This window comes from Cinclus cinclus, chromosome 9 (assembly GCF_963662255.1).
Source record: "Cinclus cinclus chromosome 9, bCinCin1.1, whole genome shotgun sequence".
Lineage (NCBI taxonomy): Eukaryota > Metazoa > Chordata > Aves > Passeriformes > Cinclidae > Cinclus > Cinclus cinclus.
This window is the reverse complement of record NC_085054.1, coordinates 27,956,595-27,975,581: the sequence shown is the minus strand read 5'-3', so window position 1 is coordinate 27,975,581 and position 18,987 is coordinate 27,956,595. Positions and strand designations below refer to the sequence as shown.

The 18,987-nt window shown below is 47.4% G+C and overlaps 1 protein-coding gene across 1 annotated transcript; it reads left to right on the top strand.

Moving 5' to 3' along the window:
- Positions 1 to 5,693: 5,693 nt before the first annotated feature.
- Positions 5,694 to 17,473, top strand: ARL5A (ADP ribosylation factor like GTPase 5A). Its single transcript, XM_062498334.1, has 6 exons — positions 5,694 to 5,926; positions 7,646 to 7,706; positions 9,972 to 10,119; positions 11,078 to 11,161; positions 13,140 to 13,291; positions 13,938 to 17,473. Exons 1-6 carry the CDS (start codon positions 5,881 to 5,883, stop codon positions 13,984 to 13,986), a joined length of 540 nt encoding a protein of 179 aa, XP_062354318.1. The 5' UTR covers positions 5,694 to 5,880; the 3' UTR covers positions 13,987 to 17,473.
- Positions 17,474 to 18,987: the final 1,514 nt, after the last annotated feature.

Here is an 18,987-nt window from a genome sequence, read left to right as displayed (position 1 = left end):
AACCAATGAAGGTGATAACAAAAATCTCTAAAGAGAAAATTCAGCACATTCTTACATCTGGAAATCAATTATTTTAATTGTTAACCTTTGAATTTCAAATACCTTCTCCCTGGAGTTTTTTTTAACATGTACAGATTCTTTTCCTGATGCCAAACCTTTCTCCCATGGGATGTGCAACTCACAGCTGCCATTTGTAACTTCAGTTTGATGCCAAATCTTCTGAGTTCAGTTAGGTCTCAACAGCACAGAATTCCCTGGAGCATCCAGACTCTGCTGTCTTTACTGACTTCACCATTCTAAAATAATGTTGTTATTCCTGTTGTTCACAGCACACTGATTTGGGTAAGTCAGGGGTTCTGACACTCCTTTTTTCTTTAATAATCCATTAAATGTGTCCTCTGCTGTATTTTCTTTCACAAGTTCAGTACTTCTAAAACTTGTCCTTGATCCCACATTCCTGATTTTTTTTTAAGCAAAATAATTGGAGACTACACATGACAAAATTAGATGCTTATTTTATAAAGTGCCATTTGTACAAACCTGGGTTTGCTCCTAAAAATATGCATTTTCAAACCAAGTTCTGCTTCCCCTGCTGGTGCCAGTCCAGGATTGGATCCATGGGATTCTGCTGCCATGTATTTTGTTGGAGTTGCCTCTCATACCCTCAAATATTAGTCCTGAAAAGGCTGCAGGACCCTGTAATGCAACAAAGCTTAACTCTGGGGAAACAGAAAATGATCCTAAAAGAGAGTGTGGGGTCATTTTATGAGGCATTTGAATAACCTTGGTGAGGTTGTTACCAAGCTTGGTTTATTTTAGATAGAAAAATAAAGGCATATCTTAAAAAAAAAAAAAGGAAATTTTAATAAAGTTGTAAAATATGTGTAAGGAATTAACTCAGAGAAAAATATGAAAATTCTACTTAGGAATTCTACTTAGGAGTGAAATTTCAGATTTCTTACACTGTGTGTGGGATCCACTCAAGAAGTCAGAAGAAATATTGTGATTAAATCCATCCAGAGGATGTGGGGAGGAGGTGGAAGTCATTCCAAGTGTTAACGATGTCACTCCTTTATTCCTTGAAGCTGGGAGCAGCCTTGGCTTGGTCGCAGGATGATTTATGGAGCTGCCTCAGGAATTTGGGTAATGAAATTCCTTGGCAGTGACACCAAGTCCTGTCATGTCCAAAAGCGAGGTCTGCCCAGGAATGGCACCTGCTGATCATCCCCTGCCTTATCAATACTGCCTGAAAAGCAAATTAACTGCAACACTGATCATCCCCTGCCTTATCAATACTGCCTGAAAAGCAAATTAACTGCAACAACCCCGTGTTCAATCTGCTCTGCGGCAGGGAATCCACAGACCTCAAAATTCTCTCTTCTGCCAATGGTGTGAAAACAGAGCAAGGGAAAAGAAGCACATTTGTAATAGCACAAATTTACAATAATTCCACTCCTGCATCTGGCATCGTGTTTTTGGAACCGAGGGGGAGATTTCTGATCCAGCATCAGTGGATTTATTGCATTTTTGATCTGTTTACTCGCTGCCTGATCCTTCAGCAGTTGATTTTGGCATTTTGCACATGGGATTGTTTTTTCAATAACTTATATCCCTTCCATCTTAATTAATTAGTGACAACAAAAAGAACCTTTTCAAATCACAAAGCCCACTGCATTCATTTCTGCCGATTTCCTCCTGGAAGCTGAAATCACATTAATAACTTGAATTTTGGCCAATGTGTAGATCTGGGATGTGACTGGCAAATCCACCAGCAGCCCAAGGTCGGGAATGAAACGCTCCCAGGAAATGTTTGTGGGGATACAGAGCTTGGAGATGAGGGAGGGAAGAGTCACAGCAACCAAAACTGCCAAGAAGTGCAAACCTGAAGGGAGGTGAGGTTCAGGAATGTGGGCCCAGGTGTGTTTGGGATTGGGACACACCTGATTGATTCTCTCCTGGTGCAGAAGGGGAGGCTCAGGCCAGCAAAATGTAGATTGTGTGTAAGCAGAGCGGGGAGAGAGTTGGGAGCAGCCATTCCAACTGCAAACTCCAGACCCTGGGCTTCTCAGATCCCAGAAAATCTCTGTTTCTCAGCCCAAACTGGTTCCCAGGGAGAGCCTGGCAGTGCTGCCTCACTGGGACCCAGTTCAGAGCCACACTGGTGAAGACATTACTGCCTTTACTGGGACAGAGCCACCCCAAAATTGTGTTTTCTGCTGATTTTCCCTTTGTTTTGCCCTCTAGACCCTGTGTGTGTAGCACCCGACCAGGCATGTGGGTACCATATACTATGCAATGTGTACAGTGGTGCATGCTCTGCTCTCCCTCTGCTTTTAGTGGCTTTCAAAGAAAACTACAAAAATTGGAAAAAAGAAATAAAAAAAAAAAAAGTGGTGTTATTTTTGTGACCAGGATCATGCAGACTGCATGCCCATAGTATCCTCATTTCTATGGATTCGTTTTCTGGAATTTAGATGTACAAAGATGAACTGCATTACAGTAACTTTTCTACAATAAATGAACAAAACTACCAAGCGTTTAAAAGTCTGTCCGGTCTCTTTGTGTCCTGCACTAAGATTGGGAAAATGCTGGAGAGAGTCAGGAGAAACCCGGAGTCCTGTGGCATTCTTGTTGTTTGCCAATAGTTTTTGGCAGCAGCCTCACGTGTTACATTTTTAGGAAAATTTAATGAGGTTCTGAAGAAGGAGATGCATCTGCTCTGCGAAATAAATGATGTTTATTTTTGTAACACTCTTAAATAGCTGTGACCCAGAAGTACAAAAATACAGATAATTCCTGCTGATCCAGCAGGGAATGAGGTACTTGCAGCCAACTGCTCCTTTGAAGGATTCTGGGGAATGTTCAGGGGTTTGGAGCTGGGATCTCCCACTTGGTTAGAATTGGTTCCTAGGCAGGAACAAGAGGCAGAATGATGTGAGGGATTAAGGACTGGATAATCAAAAGGTTAATTAAAAGGTTAATTAAAAAGTTAATTAAAGGACTGGATAATTAATGTTTTCTCATAGAATAGTGAAGGTTGGAAAAACCCTCCAAGGCCACCGAGTCCAGCTGTGACTGATCCCCACCTTGTCACCAGCCCAGAGCCCTGCATGCCACCTCCAGCCATTTATGGTGTCCTGGAAAACTGAAAGCATTGGAAGATGCTGCCTTTGGCAGAGAGTTCCAGCCTCCTCTTCCCAAAAATGAGTGACAGGAACCAGCAACCTCCCAGAGATGCTGTGAGCACCCAAACCCTGCCTTGGAGGGACAGGAGCACATCGGCCAGGTGAGCTGCACGGTGCATTTACACCCCTCAGGCAGATCTAAAGCTCTTAAAATTCTGCTCAATGGGATTTTCTTGGCTACGTGTTCAAAATCAGATCTCAACATGTGAGCTTTCATCTAAGCTGTTAATGAAAAGCAGAAGGCTTTTCAAATAAATATATAAAAAAGAGCCTTTTGTGTGTTTTCGTATGATCCTAGGGGTTAAAATTCCTTAAGCTGCTTAAGTTGTCTGTGTCCTGGGAAGGGGCTGGAGCCACAGGAGAATTCCTGAGGGAAATGGGAAGGGGCTGGAGAATTCCTGAGGGAAATGGGAAGGGGCTGGAGAATTCCTGAGGGAAATGGGAAGGGGCTCAGCCTGGAGCAAAGGAGGATCCAGAGGGATCTTTTCCCTCTCTGGAATTCCCTGACAGGAGGGGACAGCCGGGGGGGGGGGGATTTGGGATCTTATCCCAGGGAACAGGGACAGGAGCAGAGGGAACGGCCCCAGGCTGGCCCAGGGGAGCTCAGGGGGGATATTGGGACAATTCCCTCATGGAAAAGGTGCTCAGGTGGAGTCCCCATCCCTGCAGGGATTTCGAAGTGGCACTTGAGGACATGGGACAGTGCTGGGGGAATGGTTGGACTCAAATGTCTTGGAGACCTTTTCCAACCTAAGCCATTCCATATTCTCTGGGGGTTTTTTTGGTTTTTTGGGTTTGTTTTGTTTTTTCCTGCACAGAAGCATTTCCATGGTGAAATCTTCCCTCGGCATCCGAAGCACTTCCCCAGCACGCACTCCCTGACCCTGTCTGTGTTCCAGCTGCCTGGAACTCCATGAACACGACCTGAAAAAGCCCTCCCAGATTTCCAGGAGGGAATTGCGAGGCTGTGCCCAGCCCTGCCCACTGGGATGCTTTCCTAGAAAGCTCCCAGCACCCCAGCAGCAATGGGAAGCCCAGCTTAGCCCATAAAAACCAGCTCTGCGATCCAGGTTCAACCAGGCTGCCATGGGAAAAAAACCCAAATAAATGATACGGGGGGGAAACCGCAGAGATTTTTTAAAATTTAAATAATCAGAATAAATTGTTTAGTTGAGCTCTGGTAGCTCTCCCAGAGCTTCCAACCTCACCCAGAGTCCAGGAGAGCTGAGAACAGAAAAGAACTTCTGAAATTCCAAGCTGAGGACCATCAGAAAGGGGGATAATTGACAGCTAATGAATAATTAATGCCACTGGAGGCTGGATGCTGAACTTGTGGAATGTTTCACACCGGAGAAACAGTCCCAGGACCCACAGCTGGGACACCGGGATGGACTGGCACCATGGATTATTGGGGTATTTCTCTTCTTAAACTGTTCAGAGGCATAAATTCCCCTCCAAAGCTACAGGAAACACAAAAGTCTCCGGATACAGAAAACTGGAGATTACTCCGGCCTTGTGCTTTGGTTCTGGACCAGCAGGGGAAATTAAATGCAAGGAGCTGCTGTGGGAATAAAAGCTGCTTGAAGGAAAGATGGAAAACCTCTGGAATAAGAAAGGAGATGTCATGTCCCATCCCTGGAATTGTCCCAGGCCAGGCTGGATGGGGTTTGGAGCATCCTGGGACAGTGGAAGGAACTTGGTGTCAGGGACAGGACAACTGAGAGGGCAAATCCCCTGTCTTGTCTCAGGCAGTAACCTGGCTGTCCACAGCCTAATTATTGCCTGGGATTCTCAAATCCCTGGGGATTTAAACTCGGTGGAGGGTTTGGACACAGAAATGTAGCTCAGAGAAAAGAAGGCTCTGGGCAGATCTTGGAGTGCCAAAAATGCTCTTATGCAAACTCACCCCCAGCTACTGGGGAGCAACTTCACCCACCCTATTCCCAAGTTTTCCTCAGAGCACCAAGTTTCAGTAGGGCAAAGCGAACGTGCTTTCTTCATAAACTGCAGCAGGGTTAGGAGGGTTCCCCTGGAGAAGGGAAAGATCCAGGGAGAGCTCAGAGCTCCTTGCAGGGCCTGAAAGTGCTCCGGGAGAGCTGGAGAGGGACTGGGGACAAGGCATGGAGGGACAGGACAGGGAGAACAGTTTAAACCTGAAGGGAGGGGGTGAGTGCGATGTGCTAGCAGGGAGAAATCCCGGGCTGTGAGGGCGGCGAGGCCCCGGCACGGCTGTCGGGAGCAGCTGCGAAGAGAGAGGTGCCCGCGGCAGGGGAAGAGGGCCCGGGACGGGCTCGGAACCGCCTCACACCGCAGCCCTCGGGGTCTCTGCGGGGCTCGTTCCCTCCCTCACACCGCAGCCCTCGGGGTCTCCGCGAGGCCCGGAGCGCTGAGGCGGTGCCGTGTAATGGCGGCCGCGGTGCCGCCCCCGCGCGTCAGCGCAGCGCGCCCGGCCCGGCTCGGCCCGGCCCGTCCGTGAGGCGGCTGCGGGCGCTGCTCCGCTGCCGCCGCCGCCGCTGCTGCCGCCCCGGTACCGCTCCTCACCGCCATCCCCAGCCCCGTCCCGGCCCCGCGGCGATGTCCGAGCGGCAGCGGTCCCGGCGCGGCCCCAGCCGGCACTCGGGGCGCTGCGCCGGGCCCTGAGCGCCCGCGGCCCCGCAGAGCCGCGGCCGGCGAGGCCCGGAGCGCCCGGCCGAGGATGGGGATCCTCTTCACCAGGATATGGAGGCTTTTCAACCACCAGGGTGAGGCCCGGGGGGACCGGGGGCGGTCCGGGAGGGACCCACACCCGCTTCGGGACGGTCGCGCGGGCTCCTGAAGTCGGGGCTTTTTAACCTTTTTCCCCCCCTTTTTTCCAATTATTGGAATGCTCGTTTCCTGACAGCCGCCTGTTAAATTATTAACGTGTGCCGGAGGAGCGCGGCGGGGCGGGTGGGTTCGTCTTGCTGCCGGCAGAGTGTGGGTTTGAGTGGCAAACCTCGATATGTGGCTGGTTCATGGAGTAAATGTTATTTATAGCTTCAGCTGTGGCTTCCCCTGGGTCCCTGGGAGTGTCCCAGGCCAGGATGGAGCACCCTGGGATAGTGGAAGGTGTCCCTGCCATGGCAGGGGGGTGGCACTGGATGATCTTAAATTTCTCTTCCGACCCAAACCATTCTGGGATTTTTAACTCCTGTCTCCCTACAGCAAGGTGTTCATGAAAGTTGTAACTTTTGACTAGAAAACACCTGCTGATGCTCTTTCCGTATTTCTAAAGTCCTTGGAATTTGATTTTGAGTGAACCTCAGTACTCTCACACCTGTTCGTTGAATGTCCCAGTTATGTCCCCGTTAACACGGAGTGGAAATGCAACAAAATATTTTTGTCTTGTAGCATCCAGCCCCCTCAGACCTTCTGTTCCAACTGATTTCCTAACATCCACTATGCTGGCAGGATCCCACCTGAAACAAAAGTTCCTAGTTATGTGGGGTCAGGTAAGCAGACACTTTTACAATATTGTGCAGTTATGCAAAGTTATTAAAGCTGGAATTTGTACTGGATGGCAGAAAAGACAGCTCTGCAAAACCACACAATATTGATAAAATCAAACCCGAGAAACCCCCACTTACCTGACCCCTATCCCCTCCCTGTCCTCTGGGATAAATCAGTGTGAGTGCAGTTTGCTGGCAGGGATTGATCTCAGGGTCTGAAGCTTGGGCATATTTTAAATGGCTTTTTGTTGCCCTTGAGGAACACAGGGAGGGAGAGGAGAAACCCCCTTCTCACCAAATTTTTACTTGACTGGCCCTGCTTGGTTGTGCAAGTCAAAGTTGTGCAACAGAGCTGAGAGCTGGCTGTGCTCACCCAAACTGGAAATCATAAATTTGGATGTGCTTGACATCACCAGCTGCAGAGTTCCCAGTCACTTCTGTGATGCACAGGAGAGGAGGTGCTGAAGGGAAGCAAGAATTGATTGGAGCACTGAGCTCCAGAATGTCCAAGGTGGGTTGTGGAGCACTTGGTGACTTGTCCAAGAACGAAGTGGGTGAATGTGTCCTGTGAAATGTTTGAGGGCACATGTTCCCCAGGAGGAAAGGAAGGCACTGAGGGCACAAGGGGCACACTGCAAACCAGCCTGGTTGGGGTTTTGCTCCTTCTTTGCAAAGGCAGCCAGATAGTGCCGGGGTGAAGGGAAAGTGGAGTTGGGAGCTGTCGTGGCAGGGGGGATGGAGTTTGATACAGGCTGCAGAATGCTGCAGGAGCCTGGGAGAGGATCCCAGCGTGACACTGGCAGTCAGAGATGGAAAACATCCTTCTGAAATCTCTCAGGAATGGTTCCTGTGGAGGGGGAGAAATTGCCAGAGCAGCACCTGCCCACACAAACACACCTGGGCACTGTTGGCTCAGGAAACCAGTGGCAAACGTGGCACTAACCTTGGTGCAGACCCAGCAGCTGTGACTTACCAGTGCTGTTTCCATTGCAGAGCACAAAGTGATCATTGTGGGCCTGGACAATGCAGGGAAAACAACCATTCTGTACCAATTGTAAGTAGGAGCTGTGGGGACATTCGGGGCATTTCCAGGTGTGTTACGTGGCCCTGGGTGGTTTTTTACTCTGAGCTTTCCATGTGGCAGTGGGTGGCTGGAGTTTGGAAAGGACTCTGCCATGCCTGCTGGATGAATGAGGTTTTGTTCAGAGGGTTTTGGATCACATCACCTGCTGTTACTGGTGTCACAGCCTCGGCTCCTTGCCAGCCCTATAAAATGTGATTGTAGTGAGTGCTGGCCACTGTTGCAAAACTGATCCACACCACAGATGGAAAGAGCAGACAGATCATTCTGTGAGTGGCAAAGCACCTCTGCCCGTGCCTTGTGTCCCCAGTGTTGAGGTGAATTTGGTGTTGTTTGTGGGATGGGATGGGATGGGATGGGATGGGATGGGATGGGATGGGATGGGATGGGATGGGATGGGATGGGATGGGATGGGATGGGATGGGACGGGACGGGACGGGACGGGACGGGACGAGACGGGACGGGATGGAGGAGGAAGGCTGATACCAGCACAAACCCAGGACAGCATCTCTGTGCTGTCCTGCACCTTCTGCCTTCAACAGCAGCATTGATTTGTGTTTGCCTTGCATTCACCCTGCTCCTGGTTTACTTGGGGCTCGAATGAGCTTCGTATCTCAGCTCCTCAGCTGCAGTTTGATAAGAGGATACCAGTTTGTGCACAGGCTCAGAGGCTGCTGGGTGGCACAGGCAGCTCAAGGTCTGTTTGTGTTGGGGACAGATTGGCCCTTTCCCACGTGCAGTGCTGTGGCACTGAGGAGTGTTCTGAGTCAGAAATAATTCTTGTTAAATGATGTGGCCGTGCTGCTCCAATCCCACATTTGAATTTGGCTTTCTGGAAGTGGTTGGGATTTGTCACATTCTGACCTGCTTTGCCTTTTCCAAGACATTTCTGGCTGCTCGTGCCCTGCCACGGGGTAGGGAGAGCAGAAGGGTGAAGGTGGTGGTGATTTATAGAGGGAGTGAGAGAAGTTACAAAGCACAGACAGAATTAAGGGTATTTCTTAAGACTGGGAACTGCTGCAGGCAAGGGCCATCCCTGGTGCTTTTTAATCCACTTCCTCCACAAATGTCTCACAGTACTTCCCCTTATTTCTGCAGTTTCAGTGTTTTCTTTTCCCTCTCATACAGATCTCTGTGTGTCTTCTTTTCCTCTGTACCCACTTTAACTCCACAGGACTTTCCCAGCTCTCCTGCTCTCCTGCCTTACTCCTCCTTGAGCCTGTCCCATCTTTGCAGATCCCATTTTTCCTCTTGCAGACACTTCCTTTTCTCCCATTCTCATACTCAGCTCTCCTTGCACTGGCCCAGGGTAACTGGGATTGCTTTTCAGAACACTGCACCATCCCTTTATCTCCTTGGCTCTCTGTGTCCTCTTCAGGAAATATTCCAGCACCATTACAAGTCTCAAATTGCTGTCACTGTAACTAAAAGCTCTGCTGGAACTTCAAAAAGGTTCATACAAAATGAAAAGCGGTATCAAGATGATCAGAAGAAAAAATAATTAAGTTCTTTTGAACGTAGATGGTTTGCCTTGGAGCTACTGTTAATTTTTTGTGCTTGTTACAGTAGAGTTTAAATAGTCTGAACTTTAGGAGAACCCAGAGCACACATTTGGCTGTTTGATGTGAAACTGGTGTTCTTAGTGACAAAGTCACACTCAGTATTGCTAAACAATATATTTGAAATATTTAATGGCTTCATTTGTCTCCAAAAAGTTGTGTATGGGACTGTGCTGAGGGGAGGAGAAAGTTTGGACATAAAGCATTGTGAAGAAAATCTGGTTTTAGTAGCCTGCCCTGGAAGGAGAGAGGGATGGGGGTGAAGTGTTTCTGGTGGAGCTGGAAGATGAGTTGTTGTTTTTCTGAAACCTTGGAAATCTTGTGGCTTAACCACATTCTTGAAACAAAACAACTGCTCTGTCCCATGTGAGCCAGAATGGGCCTGGAGAAAGAAACACTTGAGTGCTCCCAAAAACTTCTGCAGCAAAAATTCTGTCAGCTCCATGATTTAATTAATTATAACACATTTTGTTCACGAGTGCTCTCTCAACTCTATAATTTGATTATTACATGGTCCACCGAGTCCTTTTTATTGCTGTTTTTGTTTACGTTTCTGCACCTTCCACCATCAAACCTTGTCTTGGCTGCCCAGGGAGTATTTGCTGAGGTTCTTTCACTGGGAATACCCCTCAGGCACAGTTTCATGGATCACTTTGGGTGCTCCCTGTTCCTTGTGCAGCTCCATGAACGAGGTGGTTCACACCTCTCCCACCATCGGGAGCAACGTGGAGGAGATCGTGGTGAACAACACGCGCTTCCTGATGTGGGACATCGGGGGCCAGGAGTCCCTGCGCTCCTCCTGGAACACCTACTACACCAACACCGAGGTGAGGAGCCTGCCACCTCTGCCAGGCCTCTGGGGTGCCTGTTGTCACTCGTCTGGGGCCGGCCTTGTGGCTCTGTGTGACAGCACATCCCCCCTCGCTGTCTCCGTGCTCATTCTCTCTGCAGTGGGTCCTCCAAAACCTGCTTGAGAACCCCAGAGTTTTCCTCCAAAATCTTGGCAGCTCTGTGTCACAAACTCCTGTCATCACCAGCTTAAACACCCCAAGAGTTTTCAGAACTCTTTAGAGCTGCAGTTGCAGTACACACACACACACACACACATATATAATATATATGTGTATACATATATAAACTGTATCAAGCACACAACTTGATGAAAATAATGCTGTAAATCAAGGTTTCCTGTGTGTTATCAAATACCATTTAAATACAGTTATTTATATTATATAAACTACCTTTTGTATGGTTAAATGCAATTATCACAATAATTATCTTTGTTCTCCAGCTCATCCCTATGAGATGCTGTGATTCCTTAAAAGTTCTTTTCCAGCCTAAATGAAGCTGAGAGTGTGTTCTTGGAGTTTGGAGCTTCAGGACTTTTTTAATCCTGTGCCAATATTTACATGTTAGTTCTTGACCTAGACAAAGAAAGCTGAGGCACTTTGTTTTAAAGGCTGCAGCAACTTATTTTGAGGGAACTGTGTGGTGCCTCAGTTAACCAACCAGAGAACAAAACCAGATCTGGGATTACAGACAATTTTCTTGCTTTCAGTACGAATTTTTCACTGGAGAACGGAGAACAGAAAGTGAAAAGTTGTGTCAGAGATGCCTTTGTACCCAAAGCACAACACAAGCTGTGAATAACCCTGGGTCTGTGGGATTACTGGGGCTGGAGAGAGGGTTTGGGAGCAGGGATGGTGTCTGATAATCCAGCTGGATAATGGGGTGGGAGTGGGAACAGCAGGAGTTTCTCTGCCTAATAACTCTCTCTTTTTGCAGTTTGTGATAGTTGTGGTGGACAGCACAGACAGAGAGAGGATTTCTGTGACTAAAGAAGAGCTGTATAAAATGTTAGCACACGAGGTGAGTGCACCCTGTGTCTTTAATGTTTATTTTAATATTTATTAGAATTATGATGCACACAGAGGGAAGCAGATTTACACCCTGAACTGCCTTGTCCCTGCTGCACTGTCTTCTGTGAAACTCCCAGTAAAGCTGTTAATTAATACTAAATGACTAAATGGCAGAAGTGTCCTGTCAGAGTGCTCCAGTGAAACAGCACTTGGGACCTGTCAGGGACATCTGTGGGCTTTTCTACTTCAATCCATGTTAATATCTGAATTAGAGCCTTTAGAACCCTATGGTTTCCTGCAATAATTTAATCATTATTTTTGATATCTTCATGATAGCCTGAGGTTTTTCAAGCTTTACAATGTGTGTTAGAGCACCCAGCTCTAAAAATGAAGGAACTTCAGCCCTTCAGGTGTAGCAACCTCTGTCCTGTGGGTATTTGGAATTCCAGGGTGGAAATTGGTAAATGGTAAAGACCCTCCTTAAACCTGAGCCCTGGGTCAGGTCTAAACCTGAGCTGGGCTGATGTAAAAGCCAGGCAGCACCTGTGGTATGACCTGAATGCACACTGGATCAGGGTGTGTGAGCTGGCACCGAGCTTCCAGATTTAAGTGTCAGAATAAAAACGTGCATAAAAATGATGGCATTATAGCCTAAAATACTGCATCTATCTTTAACCTATAGCCACAGTTTGAGAGCCTGCAGCAAGGGCACAGGCTGCCTATGCATTTCCTTTGAGGAAAAACAAGGGCTTTGCATAGGATCTTTCAAGTTTAATTATTTTTTAATTAATTTTTGATGTTTAATTAAAAATATGTTTAATTAAATAAATCCTGATAGAGCAGGTCAGCCTGTGGGGTGTTAAATGTGCCACAGAGGTGAAGTTCAGTGCTGCTGTCCAGGATTAGGATTTCAGAGCTGCACTCTTCAGGCTGTTGCAAAAACCTGCATCTTCTGTTTCCTAATCTCTAAAGGAAGATGAAGTTGTTAAGGAGCTGATTTTGCCGCAGGGCAAGTCTGGAATTCCAGGCAGAATGGAGCTGATTTGGGAGGCACCTGGCAGTGAATGTGCCCTTTGTTGGCCAGCAGGATGTTCCCAGGCTCCCTCTCCTGTGCCTGTGACGTTGGGAGAGAGCAGCCATGAAAGTCAAATATTGATTTAAAATCGCTCTTCTTTGCTCCTTGAAAATATTTTCTTTCTCCTACCTGCTTCCATGGACTTGCTGTTAAGGCAAAATTGAGTTGTCCAGTTCAGTTCCAGCTATTTTCTGGAGCAGTTGATTAATTGGGAATTAATTTTGCTGCTTGTAAACAGAAGTGTGCCTGATAGGCAGCTCAGTGCCTGAGCTGGCCTGGCTTCCTGGAACACCTTTTTGCTTTCCAAGGGAAAAATTTTCAGTAATACAGGCCTGCCCTGATGCAATTCCAAGCAATTTGAGGTGAAGTAAGTTTATCTCTGGAGTCACTGTTCCCAAATTGTCAGTGCTGCTCAGGTACAGGGGTGTAACCCAGGGCACTGATCCTAGTGGAGCTCAGCAAAACGTTGTCCTGAGTTTTTTTACTCCTCAGCCGTGGCAGGAATTGGGTGTTTGGTGTGCTGGATCAGAGGATTTGCTGTAGTTCCTGGCAGCCTGCAGCACTTTGTTCTGGAGGATTGCTGCCTGGGGCTCTGGGTTCCCTGCTCTGGCATCCCAGCCTTTGCCTCCAAGGGCTGCTCTGTCATCTCTCTCCTCTCCTCTCCTCTCCTCTCCTCTCCTCTCCTCTCCTCTCCTCTCCTCTCCTCTCCTCTCCTCTCCTCTCCTCTCCTCTCCTCTCCTCTCCTCTCCTCTCCTCTCCTCTCCTCTCCTCTCCTCTCCTCTCCTCTCCTCTCCTCTCCTCTCCTCTCCTCTCCTCTCCTCTCCTCTCCTCTCCTCTCCTCTCCTCTCCTCTCCTCTCCTCTCCTCTCCTCTCCTCTCCTCTCCTCTCCTCTCCTCTCCTCTCCTCTCCCTAGGACTTGAAGAAAGCAGGATTGCTGATCTTTGCTAACAAGCAGGATGTGAAGGAGTGCATGACAGTAGCTGAGATCTCCCAGTTCCTGAAGCTGACTTCAATTAAGGATCACCAGTGGCACATTCAGGCCTGCTGTGCTCTCACTGGAGAGGGGTAAGAGGGATTTGTGTCCAGGGGATCTGGAATTCCTCTGGGGGTTTTATTGTGGTGTTTGGGTTTAACACTCATTCCTCCCCTGGCCATAACAGAATCCCAGAATGGCTTGGGTTGGAAAGGACCTTAAAATCATCCCATCCCACCCCTGCCATGGGCAGGGTCACCTTCCACTGTCCCAGGATGCTCCAAGCCCTGTCCAGCGTGGCCTGGGAAACTTCAAGGATCCAGGGGCAGCCACAGCTTCTCTGGGCACCCTGTGCCAGGGCCTCACTGTTTCAGAATCGTGATACTTACAGGATTTTTGGGCTCAGAGCACCAATTCTACATCAACCTCACGGTGTCACCTCACAGAGATAAGACTTGATTTGGGCTTAATGAGGGTGGGGTGAGGTGGGGGCAAACTAAAATCTGGTTTATTAAGAATAATCCTAATTAGAGAGAATTCATGTCTTGAAGAGTTGAGATCTGAATTCTCTCGCCACAGATGATGCAATAAATCTAGAAAGTGCTGTGCAGGGAGTGAAGAGTTTCCAGAAATGATTTAGAGTTCTTGGGAAGAATTAAAATTGATGCTGTGGGGTTACCTTTGGAGTTATCCCCAGAAGTGCCAGCATTCCCTAAATGTTGTCTCTTGTGTTCCCAGACTGTGCCAAGGACTGGAGTGGATGATGTCCCGGCTGAAGATCAGATGATTTTTAATGACCTCTTTGCACAGACATTGCTGCAGCAGAGCTGTTCCAGTGGCACACTGGTGGGAGGATGTATTTATACTGAACTGATGGCAACTGTATTTTCTACATAGCTGCACACACACACACACACACACACACAGGGACAGGAACTGGGAGCAGGCACAGGAGCAGAGGAGCACTTTGGGTTCCGCTTTGGTTCGGGTTCCTCGGAGGACACGTTCAAAGCTGTGACCAGCCTTCTTTTCAAGCTGCCCCTTGGAACAGTCCAGCCTTGAGCGTGGGGAGGATGAAACAAGAGGAAGGAGCTTTTAATTTAGAGTTTTATGATCCCATTGTAGCCTCTAGTTGCTGGCTTCGTTGTTCCAGTAAATCAGCGAGCGAAATCACTGGCGTAGGTATGGAATACTCCAGTGTTCCTAAGGCTGCCGATGTTACAAATGCAGAACTCTTTTCCTGTATGTGTACTGTACATATTTGTGTATATTTATACCTCAGTCCTAGGTTAATTGCAATCTGCTCAGACCAGTGTCAAGGTCAATCAGTGTGTTGGCAGTAGTGCTGACGTGTGACACAGCCCCGTGTCACCGGTCCCGTCCCTCTGTGTCCCTGCGGCTGTAACGTCAATCACACCATGGCTCTCCACAACCTGATCAACAAATTCTGTCTTCAGCCCATTGCTTGTTTTTTTTTCCACGTGATTTTTTGTTTAGGGAGGAGGCTGGAATGGATTGAGGCACATGGATTGAGCTTCGAATTCCAGGGTTGGCAAACAGAACAATTTTGCAAATGTTTCAAATGAAATGGATTTTCCTCTTTTGTCGTGGTCATCATTGGATTGGATGATGCTGCAGGTCCTGCCCACATCTCTCCTTCTTTGCTCTGCTGGTTGATTCAGGTCTGGCAGAAATACCTTTAGCTGTCAAAAAGGGAAAAGCATCTTTTTCTTTCTTAACCAAAGAAGAGGCACAAAGTATATTTGGAAGTGTCACTGTAATTGTACAAGTCAGACTCTAATGAAGCGTTTTTCAGAGGAAAACTCTCTTTGCTACATGAAATGTGCAGATATTAAAATGTGCAGATGTATCAATATGCAGTGTAGGGGACTGGATGGGGACAAAGCAGATGACACTACCTGAAAAAGCTCCAAGTGGCTCACACGAGTTCCAGGGCAGAACTTGCTGAAAGCAGAACTCCCTTGTGTGGTCCCAAGCAGTGGGAGAACACTAGGAACACCTTTCCCTACTGGGTGGCTGTCCCAGGCAGAAGGGGTCAGAATTCCCACTTCAGAGGATCCAGGCAGTTGGGAAGACAGTGGAAGGTTGGAAATGTCAGGCTCTTCTGTGGGAGATGCGTTGGCAGTTCAGCAAAATGAGACAAAACTGTGTTTAAAATGTTCTTCCCTTTCTCAGCCCCCATTTCTGGTAAGGATGGAAAAGGCATTTTAAAGACATTTTAAAGCTTAGTTTGAACTTTTTAAGGTGCTTCTCTTTGGTTCTGGGATAATCTGGTCAGCTCCTGCCTTCCTGCCAACCTGCCTCCCTGGGAGCAGAGGAACCCTGGAGAAAGGAGGGGAGGCAGTCTCAAAGTCTGTATTTAACAAAGGCAGGTAAAGAATTTAACTTTTTAATCTATTTTTGGTATCTCCAACGCTCCCTGGCTGGGGGATCTGCTGTCTTTGTTAAACATTAAGGTGTACATGCATATATCTCTAGTGCATGCACATAGATCTTGGTATTTAACTGGTGTATTGCAAAATGTATCAATGTTTGAAGAATTAACAATTTAATGCAAAGACTCTCTCAGTTTCTCTGACAGTATCTACAAGCAACGAGCTCTGTGCACACTTGCATATGAAATGGAATTGTACATTTTCTAGTCTAAAAAAAAAAGAAAAAAAAAAGCAGACTTGCTTCTAAACCCAAGTGTTTGGTTTTTGAGTCTTACGTCTTCCCTGGGCTGAATCCACAGAGGTTGGGTGAGCTGGGGGTTGGTTGCTCAGAAGAGGAGCTGTTGCTGTTCATGGTGGAGCAGTGTTGGGATTTCTGCTGCTTGGTGCATTTGTAGGAGCTCTCTGTCAGGTGCTGCAGGTGTGAGCTGTGTTGCAAGCAGATACTCTGTGTTTGTACATCACTTGAGCTGGTTTTTTACTCTCTCCCTCCCTGTGCCACTTCCCCTTGCTGTGGCCTCTGAGGTTCACCTTGTCTTGGTTTCCCCAGTGAACACAGGGCCCAGCAGTCACTGCACACCTCAGGACTGGGTTTTCTGTGCCCTGAGGGGTTTAGAATGCAAACATTCAATTGTTTTTTGTGTGTTGGTCACTGAACAAACCAGTGTTAACCTGACTGCAAACATGCCATGGGTCACTGTGAGCTTTCTGTGTATTTTGTATTTTTGAGGGCAAATGTAGCCAGAATTCAGTGGTGGCTGATGTTTCCTGACACATTGTGGTGTTGTGCAGAGCTTTTGGGGTTTAAATGCTGATTTTCAGTCTGTGGGGACAGTGGGGTTTGTCAGCAGAGGTAATAATTCCAGACTTCACCTGGAATGATTGCCATGATCAATTCCAGACTCTGATCAATTCCAGACTCTCACCTGGAAGGATTGCCATGATTGATTTCAGACTTTGTGATCATTTCCAGACTCTCTGATCATTTCCAAACTCTCACCTGGAAGGATTGCCATGATTAATTCCAGACTTCGTGATCATTTCCAAACTCTCACCTGGAACAGTTGCTGTGATGGTGCTTTGAAGTGCACGTGTGTGAACTTAGAAATGTTTTAAATTTAGTCATTGAGGAAGGAGAGCAGCCAAACTTTTGATCTCTCGACCCCATTGTGTTTTGTATAAGTGCTTCTTGTTGACAGCTTTTTTTTTTTTTTCTTTTCCCTGTAGGGCAATTCCCATTTTTCTCCCAGCTCTGTCCATAGAAAAGCCAGGGAACTTTGGATCAGTGCTGCTCCCAGTTGGGGATTGTTGGGCAGGGATTGTGTTACCCTGAGCCATGACCTTGGTGTGTGATGCTGTTGTTTCACCCTTGGACTTCTGCTGCCTTCCCTTCCAGCTGCAGCTCAAGCTTTGCCTTTGTTCTCTGTGAAATTCATCCTTAGGAAAAGGGAGGGGCCTTAAAAATGGTTATTGAAATAATGCTGCAAAATGGAATTTTAGCAGCAAAAATCCAGGTCATATCTCAATCTGATACTTCAAAATGTTTCTTTGTGTTTAGAAGATCATCAGTTTGGTAAATCATCTCTGGAATACGCTGGGAATTATACAGGTCTTTAATTGTGAGGAGAGGTGGAAAATAAACGTGGGGAATGTGAACAGCTTCATTTTTTAATATGTTTTTTTCTTCTTGGGAGACTGAGTAGCTGCTCTGCTGAGCATTGTGTAGGTTTGTGAATGGTAAATGCACCTGACGAGCACTTTCCACGTCTCTGCGGCTCAAGTGCCTAAAACTAGCCCCAAAATCAGCTTTATTTCCTATGCTCCCTTTCCCTTAAAACAGAGATAAATATCTATAAAAGCCTCCCAGTGTGTGGAACTGAGTGGGATTTCCCCTCCCTACACCCAAGTTTTAACAGGATTGGTGATAAATTTGTTACACTTCTATCCCTGCCACTCCAAGCACTTTTGCATTTATCAGGCATCACTGAAGTTGCTTTGGGAGAGGAAATACTGAATTTGTCCTTGTGTCAGAGTGACTGGCTGGAATTCCTGTCAGGGACTGTTCCGATAACTCTTGACCTTGGAAAGCTCCTGGTGGCAGTGGTTCCTTCCTCGTGGCTGGTGTGGAACACGAAGTTTGTCACTGTCAGATTAATTAGGTCTGAAAAGTGGTTTTCAGCTAATTGAGATGAATGTGCTGAGCTGCCCTGGGCAGGGCAGGGCTGATCCCGGGGCACCCAGAGTGGCACTGAGGATGGAAAATGGCCTTGCACTCCTGAGATAATCCAGATGTGGCCTGGTTATAAATCCAGATGTGACTTGAGTATATCGTTGTAGTGAATACATTAAATGGCCAAACAATGATGAATTATAAGGGGCTGCCACTGTATCCTTTTATTTCATGTGAAAATCATGAGCAGGAATTCTCTCCTTGCCTTAAGAGGGCCTTACCAGTGAGATTTTCTATCATAGCTTTATCCACAGTGGAGTCACTTCACCACCCTGAGCCTTTAAAGCCAGATTTTGGGTAAGGGCAGAGCTGAGTGGGGTTTTTAAGCTTTTCCTATTTGTAAACGTACAAAACTGAGACTGGATGAAGCCAGAAAATGCTGCTTTACCTGGAAGGCTGGGAATCCTTCCTTGGACATCTCCAGCTCAGTGTTCTCTAACTGGGGAGGGGACCAAGAAAAGCTGGATTCCGTGGAGAGATTAAAAAACCAAAAACTAAAAGCAGCTCAGACCGGGGTGTCTGTGAGTACCGAGGAATGGGGACAGCCCCGGTGTCGCCGTGTCCCTGCCGGGTGTCCCTGGATGTTTCAGCATCCCCAGGCCGGGCTGGGCTCTCCGGAGCTGCCGTTCCCTTCTCCCCTGCAGTCCCTGGGTACAAAGTGGCTCTGCCCGGGTGTTGTTTCGTGTCCCGGCTGTTGTTTGCAAAGGGGAGGAACATCCGCGTGTGCCCCGCAGCGATCCCCGCAGCGCAGCGGGCTCGGCTCTCCTTTCATCGCTTGTACTTTGTCCTTCTCTCTTTCTCCAGACTTTATCATCTTCCTGAAGAAAAAAAAAAAAAAAAAAAAAAAAACAACAAACAAAACAAACAACGTAGCCAGGACGTGGCTAATGCTGAGACTGCACCAAAATTGCATTTCAGAATGTATAAAGTGATGGATTTGAATTAAACCCCGAGCCTTGGGAGGGCTGGCAGCTCCCAGCTGGAGCACTCCTGTGTCTGTGCTCACACGTGGGTATTAAAGTCATTTAGCCAAAACGTTTTATAGAGATATTTTTTATAGGAAAGGAAAACCAGGATTACATTAAGCAACTTCTATTTTTTACCT